General features: G+C 44.5%; 1 protein-coding gene across 1 annotated transcript in view; it reads right to left on the reverse strand.

Annotated features, from left to right (window-relative positions):
• LOC311140109 (exocyst complex component 4-like) overlaps window positions 1–26,315 on the reverse strand; it is a 210,081-nt gene that overhangs the window by 157,540 nt on the left and 26,226 nt on the right. Inside the window, exon 7 of the mRNA XM_084175046.1 lies at window positions 23,068–23,242. Coding sequence (XP_084031172.1) covers window positions 23,068–23,242 — 175 coding nt within the window. The remainder of the gene's footprint in view (window positions 1–23,067; window positions 23,243–26,315) is intronic.

A 26,315-nucleotide genomic window follows, 5' to 3' on the forward strand; every position in this document is an offset into this window, starting at 1 on the left:
ACCACTTTTCATCATGCCTCTGAAGGCTTTGACAAATAAACATCGCTACAGGCAGACTGTTGCAATTCAATCCTCTTGGCATCCTTGTTCAAAGCAGTTTGACAGCTTTTTGGACTGAATAAACAGAGACATAGAAACAGGAAAAACGTCAATAGCAAGTCTAAGCAAGCATGGCTCTGGAAAGGGGTTTACATGGGGTCCACGCTCTTACACAAATGAACAATATGACTCTGCTGTATCGCAACGCCTTGACCGTTGAGAGCCACACACACAAACACACCTGTACACACACACACACACACACACACACACACACACACACAATTCAGATAAGCAATGTTTAAAGGAGAACATGCTGGTCATATACAGGAGAACAGGAAACTATAACGCATACCGTCAGAGTAGAATAATTACAGTTGAAGTCGGAAGTTTACATACACTTAGGTTGAAGTCATTAAAACTCATTTTTCAACCACTCCACAAATTTATTTTTAACAAACTATAGTTTTGGCAAGTCGGTTAGGACATCTACTTTGTGCATGACCAAGTACTTTTTCCAACAATTGTTTACAGACAGATTATTTCACTTATAAATCACTGTATCACAATTCCAGTGGGTCATAAGTTTACATACACTAAGTTGACTGTGCCTTTAAACAGCTTGGAAAATTCCAGAAAATGATGTCATGGCTTTAGAAGCTTCTGATAGGCTAATTGACATCATTTGAGTCAATTGGAGGTGTACCTGTGGATGTATTTCAAGGCCTACCTTCAAACTCAGTGCCTCTTTGCTTGACATCATGGGAAAATCTAAATAAATCAGCCAAGACCTCAGATAAAAAATTGTAGACCTCCACAAGTCTGGTTCATCCTTGGGAGCAATTTCCAAACGACTGAAGGTACCACGTTCATCTGTACAAACAATAGTACGCAAGTATAAACACCATAGGACCACGCAGCCGTCATACCGCTCAGGAAGGAGAAGCGTTCTGTCTCCTAGTGATGAACATATTTTGGTGCGAAAAGTGCAAATCATTCCCAGAACAACAGCAAAGGACCTTGTGAAGATGCTGGAGGAAACAGGTACAAAAGTATCTATATCCACAGTAAAACGAGTCCTATATCGACATAACCTGAAAGGCCGCTCAGAAAGGAAGAAGCCACTGTTCCAAAACCACCACAAAAAAGCCAGACTACGGTTTGCAACTGCACATGGGGAAAAATATCGTTATTTTTGGAGAAATGTCCTCTGGTCTGATGAAACAAAAATAGAACTGTTTGGCCATAATGACCATCGTTATGTTTGGAGGAAAAAGGGGGAAGGCTTGCAAGCCGAAGAACACCATCCCAACCGTGAAGCACCATGCTGTGGGGGTGCTTTGCTGCAGGAGGGACTGGTGCACTTCACAAAATAGATGGCATCATGAGGAAGGAAAATTGTGTGGATATATTGAAGCAACATCTCAAGACATCAGTTAGGAAGTTAAAGCTTGGTCGCAAATGGGTCTTCCAAATGGACAATGACCCCAAGCATACTTCCAAAGTTGTGGCAAAATGGCTTAAGGACAACAAAGTCAAGGTATTGGAGTGGCCATCACAAAGCCCTAACCTCAATCCTATAGAAAATGTGTGGGCAGAACTGAAAAAGCATGTGCGAGCAAGGAGGCCTACAAACCTGACTCAGTTACACCAGCTCTGTCTGGAGTAATGGGCCAAAATTCACCCAACTTATTGTGGGAAGCTTGTGGAAGGTTACCCGAAACGTTTGACCCAAGTTAAACAATTTAAAGGCAACGCTACCAAATACTAATTGAGTGTATGTAAACTTCTGACCCACTGGGAATGTGATGAAATAAATAAAAACTTAAATAAATCATTATCTCTGCTATTATTCTGACATTTCACATTCTTAAAATAAAGTGGTGATCCTAACTGACCTAAGACAGGGATTTTTTACTAGGATTAAATGTCAGGAATTGTGAAAAACTGAGTTTAAATGTATTTGGCTAAGGTGTATGTAAACTTCCGACTTCAACTGTAGCTTTAAAATCTCCCTTCTCCCAAACACAAAAGGAGGGGCAATGATGGAATTTCGACATAATCAATATACTAGATTTCACCACGCCCCACTAATATGTAAATATGACACATCGGGGGTGGATGGGTGGGGGGGTGGAGGAGGATTATAGTGAAATAGTGACATGTTGATTAAAACGTTAGGAGAGAAACACAGCGATGTCTCTGCGCATCATATTTAATTAAAACAGATCATTGTCGTCTGGCTGTTGTTTCCTTGGCAGTTCAATTCGCCTTGTTTTCACTTGGCTGACAAGCCGTGAGGAAGGCCTGCATATTTAAGTCCCTCATATACTACTTTATATATTTATATACTTTGAACATACGCCTCTCCTTTGTCTCGGCTAATCTATGGCTGTGCTATGATTTATTCAGTGTAGTTCAGCCCTAGCCAGAGGCTTTCACTGTCTCAATAGAAAAGGAGGAGAGTATTCACTGCCATGTACCACAGAAGCTTATCTTTCAGCTAGCCTGTGTTTTGTTTTGCATCGTCAAGAAGCCTAATAAAGTGTTATATGTTTCTAGATGTGTTCTGTAAGAACAGACAGACGACATCGATCCTTGATTTTCTAAATAGCACCTTAGCTCCAAAGGTCCTCACCACTGCTCATTAAAAGCATTCATTTGCACTCTGGGCACACAGCAGCGACGGCTGGCGGATCAACTCAGTAGCCTAGCCATCACGGAGACGCCACGGCATCATAGTGGAATGCACAAGCGCTAGGTTAATTAGCAAACTCAGACGCGTTGGATTGTGTTATCGCGAGGTCAAAGGTCAGGCCGTGCTGAGAGGGGGACCGTGATAAGCCATGCCAAATATAGGCCTAGGTCAAACATGGACCCTATGGGTGATTGTGGTGAGGGATTCAGAAGGGTCATGAGCTAGGTTCTTTGGTCTCAGTCAGAGCATATGGTCTTAGCTCATCTGATGGCATGTGTTTAGTTTTTTTTTGTCTGTGTCTATTGAAATATTTCTTAGTGTTGCTTACAACTGCTGTTCAGGCTCAATGGAAAATCAGACAAAACATGTCTTGGCACGCTTGATGATTTGGTGCCAGAGACAACCGTATCCAATGTGATTGGATATAGTGGGATTTTAGTGTATGTATGATATATTGAAAGATTCTGAGTGCCTCTAATTTCATAAGAGAACTGCAGAAGACCTTGAGACACTTTGTGATGGAGAAAAATGACTGATGGTCGCAGAGAAAGGGAGGGAGGCGTCAAGTGAAGTGGTGCAAGCTTGGAATATAGAAGCCTAATAACGTGGGCTCATTGGCGTGAATAATCAATAGATGTATTCACACACAGCATCTCGGTGGAAAAGCCACTTTCCAAGTGTGACAGCATAGACAACACTGTTCCACTCCCTAACTGACACGAATACTGAGAAATACCAGCCGCTCTTTAGAGTCCCAATCAATATCTCATCCACACTTGAAGCACACTGGGGAAGCACCGCCGGCATTTCCAAACAGGGATCAAGACCACTGCTACATGGCTCTTAGCTTTCAAAAAGCCCATGTTAACCTACTCCATACAGTGCCTTCCTGGAGCCAGTCGCTCTGTGGAATATGGGAAGTCTCAGCTCAGGCCGTGTAACTGCGTGCCCCCTCGTGTCTCTGTCAGATCCGGTGTTCGTCTCAGAGCATGTCAAGTGGAAAGGTCAACATGATTCCACACTTCTCAAAGTGGAGGGAAAAAACTCATCATCTAGAGGCTTCCATTTATAGGCTAGCCTATCAAATGAGTATGTAGCTACAAGGTGGAGAGAAGAGAGGGGGACTAACAAGATACGATGGAGACAACTGCCAATAAGATGGCCACCACTAGGCTAACATACAGCTCCCCACCATCTCTCCAAACACACCTTATCCCCATTTAAAATGAATTCAATATGTTTTGTTTCTCATTTACACACAATACCCCATAATGACAAATTGAAAACATGTTTTTAGAATTGTTTGCTAATTTATTGAAAATTAGATACAGAAATATCAAATTTACATAATTATTCACACCCCTGAATCAATACATGTTAGAATCACCTTTGGCAGTTTACAGCTGAGAGTCTTTCTGGGTAAGTCTGGGTAAAATTCTCAAAGCTCTGTCAAGTTGGTTGTTGATCATTGCTAGACTGCAATTTTCAAGTCTTGCCATAGATTTTCAAGCCGATTTAAGTCAAAACTGTAACAAGGCCAGTCAGCAACATTCGATGTCGTCTTGTTAAGCAACTCCAGTGTATATTTTGCCTTGTGTTTTAGGTTATTGTCCTGCTGAAAGGTGAATGTGTCTCCCAATGTCTGTTGGAAAGCAGACCAAACCAGGTTTTCCTCTAGAATTTTGCCTGTGCTTAGCTCCATTCCGTTTCTTTTTGTCCTAAAAAAATCTCTCTAGTCCTTGCCGATGACAAGCACACCAATAACATGATGCAGCCACCACCATGCTTGAAAATATGAAGAGTGGTATTTAGTGATGTGTTGTGTTGGATTTGCCCCAAACATAACGCTTTGCATTCAGGACATAAAGTTAAACTTATTTGCCACATTTTTAGCAGTTTTACTTTAGTGCCTTATTGCAAACAGGATGCATGTTTTGGAATATTTTATTCTGTACAGGCTTCCTTCTTTTCACTCTGTCATTTAGGTTAGTATAGTATAGTAACTACAATGTTGTTGATCCCATCCTCAGTTTTCTCCTATCACAGACATTAAACTCTGTAACTCTTTTAAAGTCACCATTGGCCTCATTGTGAAATTTTCTTCCTCTCTGGGAACTAAGTTAGGAAGGATGCCTGTATCTTTGTAGCGGCTGGGTGTATTGATATACCATCCAACGTGTAATTAATAACTTCACCATGCTCAAAGGGGTATTCAATGTGCCCTTCTTTTACGAGGCATTGGAAAACCTCCCTGGTATTTGTGGTTGAATCTGTGTTTGAAATTCACTGCTCGACTGAGGTAACATATATACACTGCTCAAAAAAATTAAGGGAACACTTAAACAACACATCCTAGATCTGAATGAATGAAATGATCTTATTAAATACTTTTTTATTTACATAGTTACATGTGCTGACAACAAAATCACACAAAAATTATCAATGGAAATCAAATTTATCAACCCATGGAGGTCTGGATTTGGAGTCACCCTCAAAATTAAAGTGGAAAACCACACTACAGGCTGATCCAACTTTGATGTAATGTCCTTAAAACAAGTCAAAATGAGGCTCAGTAGTGTGTGTGGCCTCCACGTGCCTGTATGACCTCCCTACAACGCCTGGCCATGCTCCTGATGAGGTGGTGGATGGTCTCCTGAGGGATCTCCTCCCAGACCTGGACTAAAGCATCCGCCAACTCCTGGACAGTCTGTGGTGCAACGTGGCGTTGGTGGATGGAGCGAGACATGATGTCCCAGATGTGCTCAATTGGATTCAGGTCTGGGGAACGGGCGGTCCATAGCATCAATGCCTTCCTCTTGAAGAAACTGCTGACACACTCCAGCCACATGAGGTCTAGCATTGTCTTGCATTAGGAGGAACCCAGGGCCAACCGCACCAGCATATGGTCTCACAAGGGGTCTGAGGATCACATCTCGGTACCTTAATGGCAGTCAGGCTACCTCTGGCGAGCACATGGAGGGCTGTGCGGCCCCCCAAAGAAATGCCACCCCACACCATGACTGACCCACCGCCAAACCGGTCATGCTGGAGGATGTTGCAGGCAGCAGAACGTTCTCCACGGCGTCTCCGGACTCTGTCACATGTGCTCAGTGTGAACCTGCTTTCATCTGTGAAGAGCACAGGGCGCCAGTGGCGAATTTGCCAATCTTGGTGTTCTCTGGCAAATGCCAAACGTCCTGCACGGTGTTGGGCTGTAAGCACAACCCCCACCTGTGGACGTCGGGCCCTCATACCACCCTCATGAAGTCTGTTTCTGACCGTTTGAGCAGACACATGCACATTTGTGGCCTGCTGGAGGTCATTTTGCAGGGCTCTGGCAGTGCTCCTCCTGCTCCTCCTTGCACAAAGGCGGAGGTAGCGGTCCTGCTGCTGGGTTGTTGCCCTCCTACGGCCTCCTCCACGTCTCCTGATGTACTGGCCTGTCTCCTGGTAGCGCCTCTATGCTCTGGACACTACGCTGACAGACACAGCAAACCTTCTTGCCACAGCTCGCATTGATGTGCCATCCTGGACGAGCTGCACTACCTGAGCCACTTGTGTGGGTTGTAGACTACGTCTCATGCTACCACTAGAGTGAAAGCACTGCCAGCATTCAAAAGTGACCAAAATATCAGCCAGGAAGCATAGGAACTGAGAAGTGGTCTGTGGTCACCACCTGCAGAACCACTTCTTTATTGGGGGTGTCTTGCTAATTGCCTATAATTTCCACCTGTTGTCTATTCCATTTGCACAACAGCATGTGAAATGTATTGTCAATCAGTGTTGCTTCCTAAGTGGACAGTTTGATTTCACAGAAGTGTGATTGACTTGGAGTTACATTGTGTTGTTTAAGTGTTCCCTTTATTTTTTTGAGCCGTGTATAATTGTATGTGTGGGGTACAGAGATGAGGTAGTCATTCAAAGATCATGTTAAACACTATTATTGAGTCCATGCAACGTATTGTGACTTGTTAAACATTTTTACTCCTGGACTTATTTAGGCTTGCCATAACAAAGGGGTTGAATACTTATTGACTCAAGACATTTCAGCTTTTCATTTTTAATGAATTTGTATAAACGTCTGGGGTATTGTGTGCAGGCCAGTGACACAAAGCCTACATTTTATCCATTTTAAATTCAGTCTGTAACACAAATCAAAATGTGGAAAAAGTCAAGGGGTGTGAAGACTTTCTGAAGGTGCTGTAGATAGATAAAGATGTTTGAAGGAAGCTGATTAACATCAGCATACTAGTTCTGAGTGATTAACCAACATTTCGGGGGGGTTCTGTTATTAAACAACTAATTGACAGACGTCGGTTCAATTACTTCAATTCTATTTAGCTCGTTTTTTTTTTTTTGTGAGCCCAACGCTCCGTGTATCTAAAGAGAAATCAAATAATTCTCAAGATAAATCAAGTCAAGAACTATGTGGAACACTGGGCTGAAGAGAGTTGTAGTTTCCATTAAGCAAATATTCAACCAAGTTCAGCGCAGAAACGTGGTAATTAACTACAATGACCATAATCCATTGCACCTGTTTTTTCCGTCTTGGACAAAGACTGATCAGAGAGGAAGAGGCAAAGCAAGAGATTTCACTAGTGCCAAAATCTGTCCAGATTCTCTTTTACGCCTAGTACGTTAGGTTAGATACACACAGACCGCATGAGAGAGGAATGTACACAACACAATGACGAGAGAGACAGTTTGTGAAAGTATGCCTTATCTACTTTGTAGAACTAGTAAAATGATTGTTAGACAGCACTGCAGCATGCTTAGGCAGTCTAGCTAAATCAAATCAAATGTTATTTGTCACATACACGTGTTTAGTAGATGTTATAGCGGGTGTAGCGAAATGCTTGTGCTTCTAGCTCCGACAGTGCAGTAATATCTAACAAGTTATATCTAACAATTTCACAACATATACCCAATACACACAAAACTAGTAAGGAATGGAATTTAAGAATATATAAATTTTTGGACAAGCAATGACAGAGCGGCATGGACTAAGATGCAGTAGAATATTATAGAATAGAATGCAGTATATACATATGAGATGAGTAGTGCAAGATATGTAAACATTATTAAAGTGACTAGTGTTCGATTTCTTACAGTGGCCAGTGATATCAATAGGCAGCAGTAGCCTCTAATGTGCTAGTGATGGCTATTTAACAGTCTGATGGCATTGAGATAGAAGCTGTTTTTCATTCTCTCGGTCCCAGCTTTGATGCACCTGTACTGAACTCGCCTTCTGGATGATAGTGGGGTGAACAGGCAGTGCCTCGGGTGGTTGATGTGCTTGATGATCTTTTTGGCCTTCCTGTGACATCGGGTGCTGTATGTGTCTTGGAGGGCGGATAGTTTGCCCCCGGTAATGCGTTCGGCAGACTGCACCACCCTCTGGAGAGCCCTGCGGTTGCGGGTGGTGCAGTTGCCGTACCAGGTGATGATACAGCCCGACAGGATGCTCTCAATTGTGCATCTGTAAAAGTTTGTGAGGGTTTTAGGTGCCAAGCCAAATTTCTTCAGCCTCCTGAGGTTGAAGAGGCTCTCTTGCGCCTTCTTCACCACACTGTCTGCGTGGGTGGACCATTTCAGTTTGTCGGTGATGTGTACGCCAAGGAACTTGAAGCTTTCCACCTTCTCCACTGCGGTCCCGTCGATGTGGATAGGGGGGTGCACCCTCTGCTGTTTCCTGAAGTCCACGATCATCTCCTTTGTTTTTTTAAACGTTGAGTGAGAGGTTCTTTTCTTGGCACCACACTCCCAGAGCCCTTACCTCCTCCCTGTAGGCGGTCACGCACCCTTGTGGGGCCCCAGTGTTGAGGATCAGCGAAGTGGATATGTTGTTTCCTACCTTCACCACCTGGGGGCGGCCCGTCAGGAAGACCAGGAAGCACAGGGCGGGGTTCAGACCCAGGGCCTCGAGCTTAATGATGAGGTTGGAGGATACTATGGTGTTGAATGCTGAGCTATAGTCAATTAACAGCATTCTTACATAGGTATTCCTCTTGTCCAAATGGTATAGGGCAGTGTGAAGTGTGATGGTGATTGCATCACCTGTGGATCTATTGGGGCGGTAAGCAAATTGAAGTGGGTCTAGGGTGACAGGTAAGGTAGAGGTGATATGATCCTTGACTAGTCTCTCAAAGCACTTCATGATGACAGAAGTGAGTGCTACGGGGCGATAGTCATTTAGTTCAGTTACCTTTGCTTTCTTGGGTACAGGAACAATGGTGGCCATCTTGAAGTATGTGGAAACAGCAGACTGGGAAAGAGAGAGATTGAATATGTCCGTAAACACACCAGCCAGCAGGTCTGCGCATGCTCTGAGAACGCGGCTAGGGATGCCGTCTGGGCCGGCAGCCTTGCGGGGGTTAACATGCTTAAATATTTTACTCACGTCGGCCACGAAGAAGGAGAGGCCACAGTACTTGGTAGTGGGCCTCATCGGTGGCACTGTGTTATCCTCAAAGCGGGCGAAGAAGGTGTTTAGCTTGTCTGGAAGCGAGACGTTGGTGTCGGCAACGTGGCTGGTTTTCCTTTTGTAGTCCGTGATTGTCTGTAGACCCTGCCACATACGTCTCGTGTCTGAACCGTTGAATTGCGACTCCACTTTGTCTCTATACTGATGTTTTGCCAGTTTAATTGCCTTGCGGAGTGAGTAGCTACACTGTTTGTATTCTGCCATATTCCCAGTCACCTTGCCATGATTAAATGCAGTGGTTTGTGCTTTCAGTTTTGCGTGAATGCTGCCATCTATCCACGGTTTCTGGTTAGGGTAGGTTTTAATAGTCACAACATCACTTATACACTTCCTGATAAACTCAGTCACCGTTTCAGTGTATTCGTCAAAATTATTTTCGCAAGCTACCCGGAACATATCCCAGTCCGCGTGATCAAAACAATCTTGAAGCGTGGATTCTGATTGGTCAGACCAGCGTTGAATAGTCCTTAGCACGGGTACTTCCTGTTTGAGTTTCTGCCTATAGGAAGGGAGGAGCAAAATGGAGTTGTGGTCAGATTTGCCGAAAGGAGGGCGGGGGAGGGCCTTATAACCATCCCGGAAGTTCGAATAGCAATGGTCGAGGATTTTAGCAGCGCGAGTACAACAGTCGATATGTTGATAGAACTTCGGCAGCCTAGTCCTCAAATTTGCTTTGTTAAAATCCCCGGCTACAATAAATGCAGCCTCATGATATGTGGTTTCTAGTTTGCGTAAAGTCCAGTGAAGTTCTTTGAGGGCCGTCATGGTATCGGCTTGAGGGGGGATATACACGGCCGTGTCTATAACCGAAGAAAATTACGGTCTGCATTTGATTGTGAGGTATTCTAGGTCGGGTGAACAATAGGAGTTCCTGTATGTTACTACAATTACACCATGAGTCGTTAATCATGAAACACACACCTCCGCCCTTCTGCTTCCTGGAGAGATATTTATTCCTGTCTGCGCGATGAACTGAGAACCCATCTGGCTGGACCGATTTCGACAGAATATCCCAAGAGAGCCATGTTTCCGTGAAACAAAGTATGTTACAGGCCTTGATGTCGCTCTGGAAAGAAATCCTTGCCAGGAGCTCGTCGACCTTGTTAACCAGAGACTGAACATTAGTGAGTAGTATACTTGGAAGCGGTGGGTGGTGTGCGCGCCTCCTAAGTCGAACCAGCAGGCCGCTTCGAGTGCCTCTCCTCCGCCGGCGATGTTTTGGGTCAGCCGCTGGAATCAGTTCAGTTGCCCTGGGGAGAGCAAACAAAGGATCTGCTTCGGGAAAGTCGTATTCCTGGTCATAATGCTGGTGAGTTACCGCCGCTCTGATATCTAATCGTTTTCCACGGCTGTATGTAATGATACAAAACACTTTCTGAGATAATAATGTACAAAATAATACATTAAAAAAAAAAAAATACTGCAAAGTTTCCTAAGAGGTAGTCGCGAGGCCGCCAGGTACTAAAAACAGTACAGTATGGGGAGAACATAGATAACTGTATGTTTGACTGCTACTGTCTGAGCAGAGATGAGATGATGACAAAGGAATACAAAATAATAAAGTCAGCAAATAAAAACGAAGTAATATACACATTTACATTTACATTTTAGTCATTTAGCAGACGCTCTTATCCAGAGCGACTTACAGTTAGTGAATACATATTTTTTTATACTGGCCCCCCGTGGGAATCAAACCCACAACCCTGGCGTTGCAAACGCCATGCTCTATCAACTGAGCTACATCCCTGCCGGCCATTCCCTCCCCTACCCTGGACGACGCTGGGCCAATTGTGCGCCGCCCATGAGTCTCCCGGTCGCGGCCGGCTGCGACAGAGCCTGGATTCGAACCAGGATCTCTAGTGGCACAGTTAGCACTGCGATGCAGTGCCTTAGACCACTGCACAACTTAAATATTTTATTATTTCAAAGTAATTTCCTCTTTTTCTATTGATGTCTATCCAATGTGGACCTGACAGAGACAATGGGATATTTTAAATGTTTTGGCAATTGAATGTTCACTAAAATCATAGTAATGTCATTATTTCATAATGCATTTCATGTTTAAAAAAATTGTCGAAAACCGTGATTATTTTTTAAATAATCGAACCAACCTCAAAAAGCACTAATCACCCAGCACTACAGCACAGACATGAACAAGAGACAACTGTCAACAAGACGGCCGCCGCTAATCTACATCTAGACCCAACAGCATCTCACCACACACATCTGAGCCAGAGAGACACTAGCTAATATATAGATGCTAGTGCACAACTGCTTGTCTTCAGCACACACCTGAACTAACAAGAGACAACGTAGACGACTGCCAACAATATCTAATCTACACCTCGACAAGAGCCAACAGCATCTCACCACACACACCTGAGAAAAGTCACTAGCTAGCAAAGATGGTTCATGCTAGTGGGCAGTTGCTTGCCTTCTTCAGGCACACACCTGAACTAACAAGAGACAACGGCACGTTATCCGCCTCCTGCTGGGTACTGTTCACACCTGCAGACTGCAAGGACACACTCCTCACACAAGTGCACACAAACACCAGGGCACTGCAGGGTGGAATATGGGTCCTATAGCACCCCACTGTGAGAGGAGGAGCAGGGCAAAGAGCAGCCTCCAATACAGCCTCCCTCAGGAATCTACACTGCTGCTAGACTACCAGGCATTAACATGTGCTGCTAGACTACCAGGCATTAACATGTGCTGCTAGACTACCAGGCATTAACATGTGCTGCTAGACTATCAGGCATTAACATGTGCTGCTAGACTACCAGGCATTAACATGTGCTGCTAGACTACCAGGCATTAACATGTGCTGCTAGACTACCAGGCATTAACATGTGCTGCTAGACTACCAGGCATTAACATGTGCTGCTAGACTACCAGGCATTAACATGTGCTGCTAGACTTTCAGGCATTAACATGTGCTGCTAGACTACCAGGCATTAACATGTGCTGCTAGACTATCAGGCATTAACATGTGCTGCTAGACTACCAGGCATTAACATGTGCTGCTAGACTACCAGGCATTAACATGTGCTGCTAGACTACCAGGCATTAACATGTGCTGTTGCCATACTGAGTTTGTCTCTCCAAGAGAGCAGGAAGGATGGGGGAGAGGGGGAGAGATAGAGGGATAGAGGAAGGGAGGGGGAAAGAGAAAGAGAGGAGTGGTGATTGAGGGAGAGAAAGAGAGAGGGATGAAGTTGGATTGAGAGAGGGAGTGGGAGAGAAGGAGAGACTCACAAAGATACAATCGCCCAGGAAATAATAACACGAGTGACTGAATAAGAAAACCTAATTTCACATAATGAGTATTCTAATCAAGAGATGACATTATCGCGCATTGCGGCGGCGGGGGAGTGAGGAGCCCCTGGCAACCTGGGGTTGGCAGAGTGGAGGCAGCAGTAGCGGCTTTAGTTCCCGCGCCGCTGGAGAGCGAACGGCTTAATGCCTTCCATTAACGCAAAGGCACAGCACAGCCGCGTAATACCTACACTCCCTCCTCTTCCCTCCTCCCGCTTTCTCCAACTCTCTTTAACGCTCTATCCATCTTCCCTGCCACAATCTCTTCCATTTGCCTTTATTTTATTTTATTTAGGATAACCAATTGTACACTAATAGTTGTAGCAGTTCCTATCCTGACAGACATCTAGTTACAGTTGAAGTCGGAAGTTTACATACACTTAGGTTGGAGTCATTAAAACTTGTTTTTCAACCACTCTACAAATTTCTTGTTAACAAACTATAGTTTTGGCAAGTCGGTTAGGACATCTACTTTGTGCATGACACAAGTAATTTTTCCAACAATTGCTTACAGACAGATTATTTCACTTATCATTCACTGTATCACAATTCCAGTGGGTCAGAAGTTTACATACACTAAGTTGACTGTGCCTTTAAACAGCTTGGAAAATTCCAGAAAATTATGTCATGGCTTTAGAAGCTTCTGATAGGCTAATTGACATCATTTGAGTCAATTGGAGGTGTACCTGTGGATGTATTTCAAGGCCAACCTTCAAACTCAGTGCCTCTTTGCTTGACATCATGGGAAAATCTAAAGAAATCAGCCAAGACCTCAGAAAATAAATAGTAGAACTCCACAAGTCTGGTTCATCCTTGGGAGCAATTTCCAAACACCTGAAGGTACCACGTTCATCTGTACAAACAATAGTACGCAAGTATAAACACCATGGGACCACGCAGCCGTCATACCGCTCAGGAAGGAGACGCGTTCTGTCTCCTAGAGATGAACATACTTTGGTGCGAAAAGTGCAAATCAATCCCAGAACAACAGCAAAGGACCTTGTGAAGATGCTGGAGGAAACAGGTACAAAAGTATCTATATCCACAGTAAAAAGATTCCGATGTCGACATAACCTGAAAGGCCGCTCAGCAAGGAAGAAGCCACTGCTCCAAAACTGCCATAAAAAAGACAGACTACGGTTTAAAACTGCAAATGGGGACAAAGATTGTACTTTTTGGAGAAATGTCCTCTGGTCTGATGAAACAAAAATAGAACTGTTTGGCCATAATGACCATCGTTATGTTTGGAGGAAAAGGGGGAAGGCTTGCAAGCCGAAGAACACCATCCCAACCGTGAAGCACCATGCTGTGGGGGTGCTTTGCTGCAGGAGGGACTGGTGCACTTCACAAAATAGATGGCATCATGAGGAAGGAAAATTATGTGGATATATTGAAGCAACATCTCAAGACATCAGTCAGGAAGTTAAAGCTTGGTCGCAAATGGGTCTTCCAAATGGACAATGACCCCAAGCATACTTCCAAAGTTGTGACAAAATGGCTTAAGGACAACAAAGTCAAGGTACTGGAGTGGCCATCACAAAGCCCTGACCTCAATCCTATAGAACATTTGTGGGCAGAACTGAAAAAGCGTGTGCGAGCAAGGAGGCCTACAAACCTGACTCAGTTACACAAGCTCTGTCAGGAGGAATGGGCCAAAATTCACCCAACTTATTGTGGGAAGCTTGTGGAAGGCTACCCGAAACGTTTGACCCAAGTTAAACAATTTAAAGGCAATGCTACCAAATACTAATTGAGTGTATGTAAACTTCTGACCCACAGGGAATGTGATGAAATAAATAAAAGCTGAAATAAATAATTCTCTCTACTATTATTCTGACATTTCACATTCTTAAAATAAAGTGGTGATCCTAACTGACCTAAAACAGGGAATTTGTACTAGGATTAAATGTCAGGAATTGTAAAAAACTGAGTTTAAATGTATTTGGCTAAGGTGTATGTAAACTTCCGACTTCAACTGTAAGTTCGCTGATGACACTGCCTTGATCAGCCTGTTGCATGGTGATGAGGAACACCATGGCCCGGTCCTAAACGACTTTGTAGATGAATGTGATGAATCACACTTGGTCCTCAACACCAACAAGATGTGCATAGACTTCAGGACGCGAACAACACCTACCTCTGCAACTTCTATCAGAGGTCAGAAGATAGAGATTGTAGAGGAATACAAATATATGGGTGTCCTCTTGGACAATAAGCTTCAGTGGAGTAAATGTACAGACCCGATCTACAAAAAGAGTCAACAGAGACTGTACTTTCTCAACAAGCTGGGATCTTTTGATGTTGACTGGACTATACTAATTGTTTTATAAATCTTTAGTTGAGAGTATTTTAACTTGTTGTATTGTTTGTTGGTTTGGCAAGGCCACTGTCAGCCAGAAAGATATGCTGAGAAGGATTATCACCACAGCAAGCAAGGTACTTGGAGTCAAACAGACAGGCTTGGATGAGATCTTTAAGGTCAGGGCCCTCCGCAAGGCTCACAAAATCATTTTAGACCCAAACCACCCCCTGTACCCGGACTTTGAACTACTCTCCTCTAGGTGCAGGTATAGGGCACCCCCTGGAAGGAACAGAACTAGACAATCATTTGTGCCAGGTGTGTTATCCCTCATAAACAGCTCGGGCTAATGTTCCTATCGACCCAGTAAGGCCAGCAGGCTAGTCTCTTTTTATTGGTATGTAACTGTTATGAATGTTGTATTGTCAATTTGTTTTCTACAGTAAAGTAGAGTTGCCGTAGAGGGTAGGTGATTGAGCCAATTGGAAGCCAATGGCCATAGTTGTACATCATGAAGGGTCAGATTGGGATTTTAGCCTATTTTACAAAACTCCATCCAACTATCTATCCATCTGACTGGCTTTGAGAGTATACAATGCCAACCCTCCAGTCCTCACCGCTCTATGTCCATCTCTTCATATTCTCCTCCAAACAGAGGTAAAACACTGGTGACTAAATCGACAGGCAATCAGTTGGCCCAGCCAATCACGACTCTGTTTATCCAGTACTTCCCCAATCACAGCTTAGTGTAAGGACCAATTTTGAGCCAATCAAGGGGCCTGGGCCTTAGATAATCAATGTTCAATAAGACAGAGCAATTGTCCTCAGTTCCAAAAAAGTAGGCTTTGGACAAAATGTGATTTAAGTCTTAGTGCGTCTTCGATCCCTAAGGCCTGGCTGCACGCCTGCCTGCCCGAAGTGAGCTTAGCAACAGTTGGCATGGCGGAGTCGCTGCTTTTCGCTCTGAGTGGTTTTGAGGGGTGAAAAGAGAGAGCGAGCGAGAGAAAACGCAAGAGAAAAGAAAAGATAATGAAAGAAATGTGCTCAAGGTCACTGTCTGACTCCTGGTCTGATGGAGTGATGACAACACCATTTACTCAATCCCAGTCTGCACCTCTCTCTCCCTTTGCTCTCCTCCCTCTCAGTCACTCCCCCCCCACCGGTCTCTCTCTCTCCATCTCTCTCCCTCCCTCCCTCTTGCTCCATCTCTCCGCTCAAAAGCAAAGGGAGAGAACGCTAGCCCTCTGAGACTTGGGAACAAGACGAAACTGAGGAAGAGAAAAGATGTGAGGGAGAGATGAAGTAAAGAGCAGAGTGTAAAATAGAAAAGAGCAAAAACTCTCCACTGTGTCCCTCGGGAGGTCTACTTCACATGATGCTAACTAGGAAAGACAAGACTCACTGTTCTGACAAAGCCTTACCTTTACTGACGACAAACTTTTACATCATTACTAATGCTGATTGACTAATTACTGTACACGTTCAATGTAGAAATCAATCTGATTTCTTTATATACAGCCCGGGGGTGTGTGTGAATGTGAAAGCATGCTGTATCCATAACAACAGTGATGTAGGTTAATTCCTGGAGAGAATGCTGTTAACTCTGTATGTGTGTTCTGCATCCAGCTATGAATCCTGGCAGTGTTTCACCCAACACTCGTTTGTGCAGCCAGTCAATGTTGTCTTTCTTTTCAAAGAAGAGATTATTCTTGTGGAACGAGTGCTGAGAACATGATGAAAGTATGTCAGGCGAAATGCAGTTCCTGAGCTATCTATACACAAACATGTGGGCACGGACCACGCACGCACGCGCACACACACACACACACACACACACACGTGTATAAAAAACTAAAATAATTCCGAACATACACACACAATCGAACACACACATTCAAACAAACACACACACAAACACACACACACACAATCAAACAAACATGATGCTAACTAGGAGAGTGATGTTGGCACAAGATGGAGGGAATTTTTACAGCCCTCTAACCAATTGTACTATTATGTGTGTTTTTCCGCGTTATTTGTAATTTATTTTGTACATAATGTTTCTGCCATCGTCTCTTATAACCAAAAAGAGCTTCTGGATATCAGAACAGCGATTACTCACCTCGTATTGGACGAAGATTTTTTCTTCAACGAGGCGGCCGTGAAGGATATCCTACAGACACCTGACAAGGCCCAAATCCCTGTCATTCAAATGAGGAAGAGACGGAGATATCGTGGACGTAGGTCGGGGTGCCTTGTAAGGATCCGACGGCGAGCGAGTAAACTGCCGCTCCCATCAATCCTATTAGCCAATCTTCAATCATTGGAGAACAAATTGGATGACCTAAGATTACGGTTATCCTACCAACGGGACATTAAAAACTGTAATATCTTATGTTTCACCGAGTCGTGGCTGAACGACGACATGGACAACATACAGCTAGCGGGCTATACACTACATCGGCAGGATAGAACGGCTGACTCCGGTAAGACAAGGGGTGGCGGTCTGTGTATATTTGTAAACAACAGCTGGTGCACAAAATGAAATACTAAGGAAGTCTCGAGGTTTTGCTCGCCTGAGGTAGAGTATCTTATGATAAGCTGTAGACCACACTATTTACCAAGAGAGTTTTCATCTATATGTTTCATAGCTGTCTATTTACCACCACAAACCAATGCTGGCATTAAGATTGCACTGAATGAGCTGTATAAGGCCATAAGTCAACAGGAAAACGCTCATCCAGATGCAGCGCTCCTAGTGGCCGGGGACTTTAATGCAGGGAAACTTAAATCGATTCTACCTAATTTCTACCAGCATGTTAAATGTGCAACCAGAGGAAAAAAAACTCTAGACCACCTTTACTCCACACACAGAGACGCATACAAAGCTATCCCTCGCCCTCCATTTGGCAAATCTGACCATAACTCTATCCTCCTGATTCCTGCTTATAAGCAAAAACTAAAGCAGGAAGCAGCAGTGACTCGGTTAATAAAAAAGTGGTCAGATGACGCAGATGCTAAGCTACAGGACTGTTTTGCTAGCACAGACTGGAACATGTTCCGGGATTCTTCAGATAGCATTGAGGAGTACACCACATCAGTCATTGGCTTCATCAATAAGTGCATTGATGATGTCGTCCCCACAGTGACCGTACGTACATACCCCAACCAGAAGCCATGGATTACAGGAAACATCCGCACTGAGCTAAAGGGTAGAGCTGCCGCTTTCAAGGAGCGGGACTCTAACCCGGACGCTTATAAGAAATCCCGCTATGCCCTCCGACGAACCATCAAACAGGCAAAGAGTCAATACAGGACTAAGATTGAATCGTACTACACTGGCTCTGACGCTCGTCAGATGTGGCAGGGCTTGAAAACTATTACAGACTACAAAGGGAAGCACAGCCGCGAGCTTCCCAGTGACACAAGACTTCCAGACGAGCTAAACCACTTCTATGCTCGCTTCGAGGCAAGCAACACTGAAGCATGCATGAGAGCACCAGCTGTTCCGGATGACTATGTGATCACGCTCTCCGTAGCCGTGGTGAGTAAGACTTTTAAGCATGTCAACATTCACAAGGCCGCAGGGCCAGACGGATTACCAGGACATGTACTCCGAGCATGTGCTGACCAACTGGCAAGTGTCTTCACTGACATTTTCAACATGTCCCTGACTGAGTCTGTAATACCAACATGTTTCAAGCAGACCACCATAGTCCCCGTGCCCAAGGACTCTAAGATAACCTGCCTAAATGACTACCGACCCGTAGCACTGACGTCTGTAGCCATGAAGTGCTTTGAAAGGCTGGTCATGGCTCACATCAACACCATTATCCCAGAAACTCTAGACCCACTCCAATTTGCATATCGCCCCAACAGATCCACAGATGATGCAATCTCTATTGCACTCCACACTGCCCTTTCTCACCTGGACAAGAGGAACACCTACGTGAGAATGCTATTCATTGACTACAGCTCAGCATTCAACACCATAGTGCTCTCAAAGCTCATCACTAAGCTAAGGATCCTAGGACTAAACACCTCCCTCTGCAACTGGATCCTGGATTTCCTGACGGGCCGCCCCCAGGTGGTAAGGGTAGGTAACAACACATCTGCCACACTGATCCTCAACACGGGGGCCCCTCAGGGGTGCGTGTTCAGTCCCCTCCTGTACTCCCTGTTCACCCATGACTGCATGGCCAGGCACGACTCCAACACCATCATTAAGTTTGCCAACGACACAACAGTGGTAGGCCTGATCACCGACAACGATGAGACAGCCTATAGGGAGGAGGTCAGAGACCTGGCCGTGTGGTGCCAGGATAACAACCTCTCCCTCAACGTGACCAAGACAAAGGAGATGATTGTGGACTACAGGAAAAAAAAGAGCACTGAGCACGCCCCCATTCTCATCGACGGGGCTGTAGTGGAACAGGTTGAGAGCTTCAAGTTCCTTGGTGTCCACATCACCAACGAACTATCATGGTCCAAACACACCAAGACAGTCATGAAGAGGGCACGACAAAGCCTATTCCACCTCAGGAGACTGAAAAGATTTGGCATGGGTCCTCAGATCCTCAAAAAATTCTACAGCTGCACCATCGAGAGCATCCTGACTGGTTGCATCACCGCCTGGTATGGCAACTGCTTGGCCTCTGACCGCAAGGCACAGAGGGTAGTGCGTACGGCCCACTACATCACTGGGGCCAAGCTTCCTGCCATCCAGGACCTCTATACCAGGCGGTGTCAGAGGAAGGCCCTCAAAATTGTCAAAGACTCCAGCCACCCTAGTCATAGACTGTTCTCTCTGCTACCGCACGGCAAGCGGTACCGGAGTGCCAAGTCTAGGTCCAAAAGACTTCTCAACAGCTTCTACCCCCAAGCCATAAGACTCCTGAACAGCTAATCATGGCTACCCGGACTATTTGCACTGCCCCCCCCCCCCCCCCCCATCCTTTTACGCTGCTGCTACTCTGTTAATTATTTATGCATAGTCACTTTAACTCTACCCACATGTACATATTACTTAAACTACCTCAACTAGCCGGTGCCCCCACACATTGACTCTGCACCGGTACCCCCCTGTATATATAGCCTCCCTACTGTTATTTTATTTTACTTTATTTTATTTTTTTTTACTTTTTTTCCCAAACACTTTTTTTGTTGTTGTTTTATTTTTACTTTTTTGTTAAAAATAAATGCACTGTTGGTTAAGGGCTGTAAGTAAGCATTTCACTGTAATGTCTGCACCTGTTGTATTCGGCGCATGTGGCCAATAAAATTAGATTTGATTTGATTTGAATGTTGGAGCAAAATTAACAAAATTACAGTTAATAAAAATGTACACTTAATCCAGTATAAACTAATTTATAGAATTGATTATAATACCAGAGACAAAATTCACAACTCTACAGCACAAAGGCATGTCTTAAGTGTAAAACTATGACTCAATAATCTGTGCTTTCTGGGAACGCTATAAAGACCAAAAGTTATGGGCGGATGTAGAAAGTTGTCTGTCAGAACTATTATAAACAAATGTATAAACTGGGTGGTTGGAGCCCTGAATGCTGATTGGCTGACAGCCGTGGTATACGGTCTGATATGACCAAACATTTATTTGTACTGCTCTAATTACGTTGGTAACCAGTTTATAATAGCAATAAGGCACCTCGGGGGATTGTGGTATATGGCCAATTTACCACGGCTAAGGCCTGTATCCAGGCACTTCACGTTGCGTCGTGCATAAGAACAGCCCTTTGGCCATATACCACACCACCTCAGGCCTTATTGCTTAATTATGTAATTTATTATAGCAGAGACAAAATTCACAAACTCTACATCACAACGGCAGAGTTATGTCTTATGTGTAAAACTAACAATGACTCCATAACGCTATAAAAAAACAACAGTTATGGGCGGAGGTAGAAAGTTGTCTGTCAGAAGTATTACAACTTTTAATCCATCTGCATATTTCAAAACATGGCATATGGGGGTATTGTGATAGGCTGGACGATTCTCTTCTCATCACTCATCTTGAGAAAATGTATACTAAAAACCTGGAAATCAATCAATCCGCCATCAACAACACAATGGAGAAATCTAACGATTTATTATTGAAATAGCATGGGCGACCGAGAAAAACAAATTGGTACAATTTAAGGCCATGTGGCGAACAATAATGCAGGCACTAGGGATGGGGGTGTGGGCAGGTGGGTCTGGGCAGAGTTGTTGTTCCTATGTGTCTCTTCCTGTCTGGTGTAAACAAAAAAATGTCTAAAAAGATTTTTAAAAATAGATGATAAAAAAATATATATATATATGCTAACTTGGAGAGACACTATCGGACATGAACTGCTTTCACACCCCCCCCCCCCCCCCCCCGGGCTGCATATAAATAATCCAGATTGATTTCTACATTGAATGTGTACAGTAAATAGTCAATCAGCATTAGTAATGATGTAAAAGATTGTCGTCACTAAAGGTAAGGCTTTATCGGTTTGTGTCGTTGTACTTCATGTCAGAACAGTGAGTCTTGTCTCTGCTAGTTAGCATCATGTGTGATCATTCTTGCTAATGGAAGCCTTATGCATACAGACCAAGCTGTATGGCAGCAGACTGGTCTGGCGTGAACAGTCAGAGACCATATCTAGAAAACCAGTCCTAGAGCCATAATGTAGATCCTCACACTCCTCCATGTGTAGTTTGGCTGTAGGCTCTTTAATGCTCAGAGCTTTAGCTGGAGCCCAGCCATCACTCACATGTGTGAAGGGATAATACCCTGGAGCTACACCTCACAATGAGTCTCTTCACAGGAAGTAGCTAGCTACACGTTACTGGAACATTTCCCCAGCGTGACTGGCAGTTCCCTAGCCAATGTCCCCTCTGTCTCCCTCTGTCTCCCTCTGTCTCCCTCTGTCTCCCTCTGTCTCCCTCTGTTTCATCATCAGGCCTGTGTTCCGTTATCATCACTCTGCTCATTTCGACACTTCACTACAATCTGAAATGTGCCCACCTACACACAGGCTTACGCCTTACAACACGACGGAAGAAATTAAGCGCTATGGATTTTATCATTGTGTCAGATTAGGAGCCCCCCCCCCCCCCCCCCCCCCCCCCCCCCCCCCTGATTGGCTGAGGAGATGAGCAGCTGTTTGGAAGTGACCTATGACAGATCCCTGAGGAACGCCCATGGCAGGCAGGCACCCCCAGCACTCACTGACTAGACTAGTGGAGAGAGTTTTTGTGTGTGCTTATGTGTGTGTGTTTGAATGGATGTGTGTTTGTTTGAATGTGTGTGTTTGTGTGTATGCTTGAATGTGTTTTTTTATACACGTGTGTGTGTGTGTGTGTGTGTGTGTGTGTGTGCGCGTGCGTGCGTGGTCCGTGCCCACGTTTGTGTATAGATAGCTCAGGAACTGCATTTCGCCTGACATACTTTCATCATGTTCTCAGCACTCGTTCCACAAGAATAATCTCTTTGAAAAGAAAGACAACATTGACTGGCTGCACAAACGAGTGTTGGGTGAAACACTGCCAGGATTCATAGCTGGATGCAGAACACACATACAGAGTTAACAGCATTCTCTCCAGGAATTAACCTACATCACTGTTGTTATGGATACAGCATGCTTTCACACACACACACACCCCGGGCTGCATATAAATAATCCAGATTGATTTCTACATTGAATGTGTACAGTAAATAGTCAATCAGCATTAGTAATGATGTAAAAGATTGTCGTCACTAAAGGTAAGGCTTTATCGGTTTGTGTCGTTGTAGTTCATGTCAGAACAGTGAGTTCTGTCAGAACAGTGAGTTAGCATCATGTGTGATCATGTGTGATCATGATGTGGTCCTCTGTAGCTCAGCTGGTAGAGCACGGCGCCTGTAACGCCAAGGTAGTGGGTTCGATCCCCGGGACCACCCATACACAAAAAAAATGTATGCACGCATGACTGTAAGTCGCTTTGGATAAAAGCGTCTGCTAAATGGCATATTATTATTATTATTTTATTATTATCATTCTTGCTCATGGAAGCCTAATCCATGCTTTCACAGTCTAAAGGTTTAACCACAAGTGTGCAAATCGTCTGCTGCCAAATCACCCGTGAATCTTTATGGATACACAGAACGGCAGATGGATCTTTGTAGATATGTTTTAATGTTTTATTTACAGGGATTCGGGACTGTGATTGATTCAAAACATGACATTTTAAACTTGAACTGACCTGGAGCACGGTCTGGATCTTAGCGGAGACGTCAGCTTGCTCATAGAGCTTGATGCCCTCCTGGGCTCCGTTGGGGGACACCACGATCTGCTGCAGGTGGGCCAGCACCACACTGTGGGCCGCAGCCACCGCATTGAACTTGTCAAACAGCAGCTCCAGCAGTTCCAGAAGCAGCCTGCAGAGGGCAGCAGAGATAGAGGATGTGGTGAGGACGGCTGGAGGGATAACAGGTGAAGAAGCTGCAATACACAGCCCAAACATTGGCCCTGTTTGAATACTCGAAATGCCTCCTTCCTTCCTTCCTCCCTTCTGACATTACTTAATTGGTGAAACCAATGTAATGAATGCAGGCTTGCTTACACCAAGACCTTATGTCAGATCAGTGATTACTTCAAGGAACGGAGGAAAGGAAAGATGCATTTGAAGAGTATACAAAAAGGGCCCTAAGATGCAGCAGGTACTAAGGCCTAGTTTGAATTTCTTTCAAATGCACCCTTCCTTCCTTCATAGGGTTTCACCTGTCCAGCAGTGTTAGAGTGATTACGTTAAGGAAGGGAGGACGGTTGATATTCAAACAGCAATTCAAACTGTTCTTATCAATTCATCCCAGGTCAGTTGTGTTGTGAGGCTCATACAGGTTTAGAGTTAGAACAGAGGTAAAGACAACTGATCTTGGACCATCAGGAGGTCTCTCGAAGGCAGCACCGCTCCTGTCAGCCTCCAGGTCTAAAAACTCCTCTCTACTCTAAATGACTCTCATTCAATAACTCTCTACTAACGGCTAAACTAATGCGTAGTAGTGAAAACCATGCTGACCTTCAGCTCAATGCAAAAGCTAAATGATGAATATATATTTCAACTCTTCAGCCTCCACAAGGACCAATCTTTCAATGTAAAGAGGGAAAATTCAATAAGTGTTCTTTTAATTGTGGTTGGTTAAGTGCATATATCTGTTGGAACAGGAGTGAAGCACTTTGTTGTAGTAAGGTACTACAGATCAGAGAAGTATTTAACAATCTAAGCATACTCTCTAAGTATTTTGATCTGAAATCTACAACACTAGAGCCAACAGAGTAAATGTGACCAAACAGGTTTCAAACTCAAGTTGTCAGCCCACTGAGCCAAAGGCCAGGCATTAGCTTTCAGTTTAGAGTCTCCTCAGCTGAGATTAGGCTTTGTACGGGTGGCATTAACCAACCTACCTCAGCAACATTTAGAACTCAGCATTTAGAATACATGAACATAATAAACATTCATAAATCTATTTCAAATCGGCAGGCAAAAGGGGCCTCATCCAGGTAGCTGGTTTGGGCTGAGCGGTTTAAAAGAACAGTCGGGGTACTGGCAGAGTGCTTCCCCAGTCGCACAGAGGCAGCTGGCTCTGACTACAATTAGCAGCATCTGTCAAAGTCTCTGGGTCCACTAGGACTCACACACATCTGGTGGTCTTTTGTTTTCGGGGATGTGGGGACACTTCTGACTTTATTTACTGAGGAAGGTTTTGCTAAACTCCCTGCCGGATCTGAACGTTAGACGAACACTAGAGGAGGTACTGTGTGGAATGACGAGTGAGTGAGTGAATGCGTGAGTGAGTGCGTGCGTGCGAGAGAGATGGGATTTTTTTTTCAAATACCTTTTTAAACAGAGGAATGTTACATCAAAAAATATTGAGTGGGGTAGAATGAAGGATGTGAGAAAGAGAGAGGGAGACGGATGGGGAGTGTTTGGTTGGTAGTTTGTCACTAGGCTGGCAGACAGGTTTGGTGTATGTTATGAATGGTTAGGGACAGGGAGGGAGGGTGGGTGGGTGTATGTTATGTTATGAATGGTTAGGGACAGGGAGGGAGGGTGGGTGTGTGTATGTTATGTTATGAATGGTTAGGGACAGGGAGGGAGGGTGGGTGGGTGTATGTTATGTTATGAATGGTTAGAGACAGACAGGGAGGATGCATGTTATGAATGGTTAGAGAGACAGGGAGGGAGGGTGGGTGGGTGTATGTCATGTTATGAATGGTTAGGGACAGGGAGGGAGGGAGGGTGGGTGTATGTTATGTTATGAATGGTTAGAGACAGACAGGGAGGATGCATGTTATGAATGGTTAGGGACAGGTACAAATCACAATGAGACATACCTCAGCGAGCATGAGGTGTCCGTCTTATGTGGTGAGGAGAAACAATGGGATCTCTCTTCAACACAGACAGACACACAGCCCCCCCACCAGGTTCTGACCGTCACCTCATTCCCTATCTACCTTTGGCCTGTTTTCTTTTCTCATCCCTCGTTCCATGTGATGAATCTCTCTCGTTCTAGAGAGCAGAGAAGGAAGAGGAGAGAGAGTCCCATTCCCCTCATTATCTGACAGAGGAGGCCGTTCTAATAGATCTTCTCAAATCCCTGAAATACTGCTCCTCATTTCCCAGAAGGGTTGAACCCACTGACACCCAGGTGATGGATGGCAGAGAGAGGGATCACGCGCCGCGGTCAACCGGTCATTCAGGGTGTGTGTGTGTGTGTGTGCATGTGTTTAAGTGTGAATTAGTCTGTGTGTTAATACATATGTGTGTGTTGAGTGAAAGAGAATGTGTGTGTGTGTGTGTGTGTGTGTGTGTGTGTGTGTGTGTGTGTGTGTGTGTGTGTGTGTGTGTGTGTGTGTTTAGCATGCAGTGTGAGGTGGGCTAGCTGGGGCCCTAACTCAACCAGGAGAATGTTATTTATTGTCCCCTGTAGTGTCTTCACGGGAACCATTACACTAAGTGACTGTGCCTGGTCATCACCCCGACACACACACACACAAACAGACCCCAACACACACATAATTGGCTATTTGAAATAAACTCACTATATGATCAGCCATAGTCCAAAACATGGCTAGTTGCATCAACAGACATACCTGGGTTGCAGAATTCCCAGGCTTCCAACCCGGATTTCTAGAAACCCTGGGAATTTTGGGAAAGTTACCAGAATTTTGCAAGCCTAACCAGGATAAACACCAACAGATCTTTAAAAAAAAGACTGTTTCACAATATGACAATTCAATGTCTGTGACACCATCTAGCTAGCCATCTTACTGTCCCCTATATCACCATGTCAACTACATTCCTCTAACATTAGATTAGAATAAGAGAGAAAGCACAGGAAGTAGGCTTTAGATCTGTATTAAAATCAAAGGACTGCACACTAAGGATGTTTTTGAGGAACCCTTTAGAGTCTGGGCATTGTCTACTGAACAGCACTATCTCTGTGTTGT

The sequence above is a fragment of the Coregonus lavaretus genome (assembly GCF_964263955.1).
Source record: "Coregonus lavaretus genome assembly, chromosome: 13".
NCBI classification, from domain to species: Eukaryota; Metazoa; Chordata; class Actinopteri; order Salmoniformes; family Salmonidae; genus Coregonus; species Coregonus lavaretus.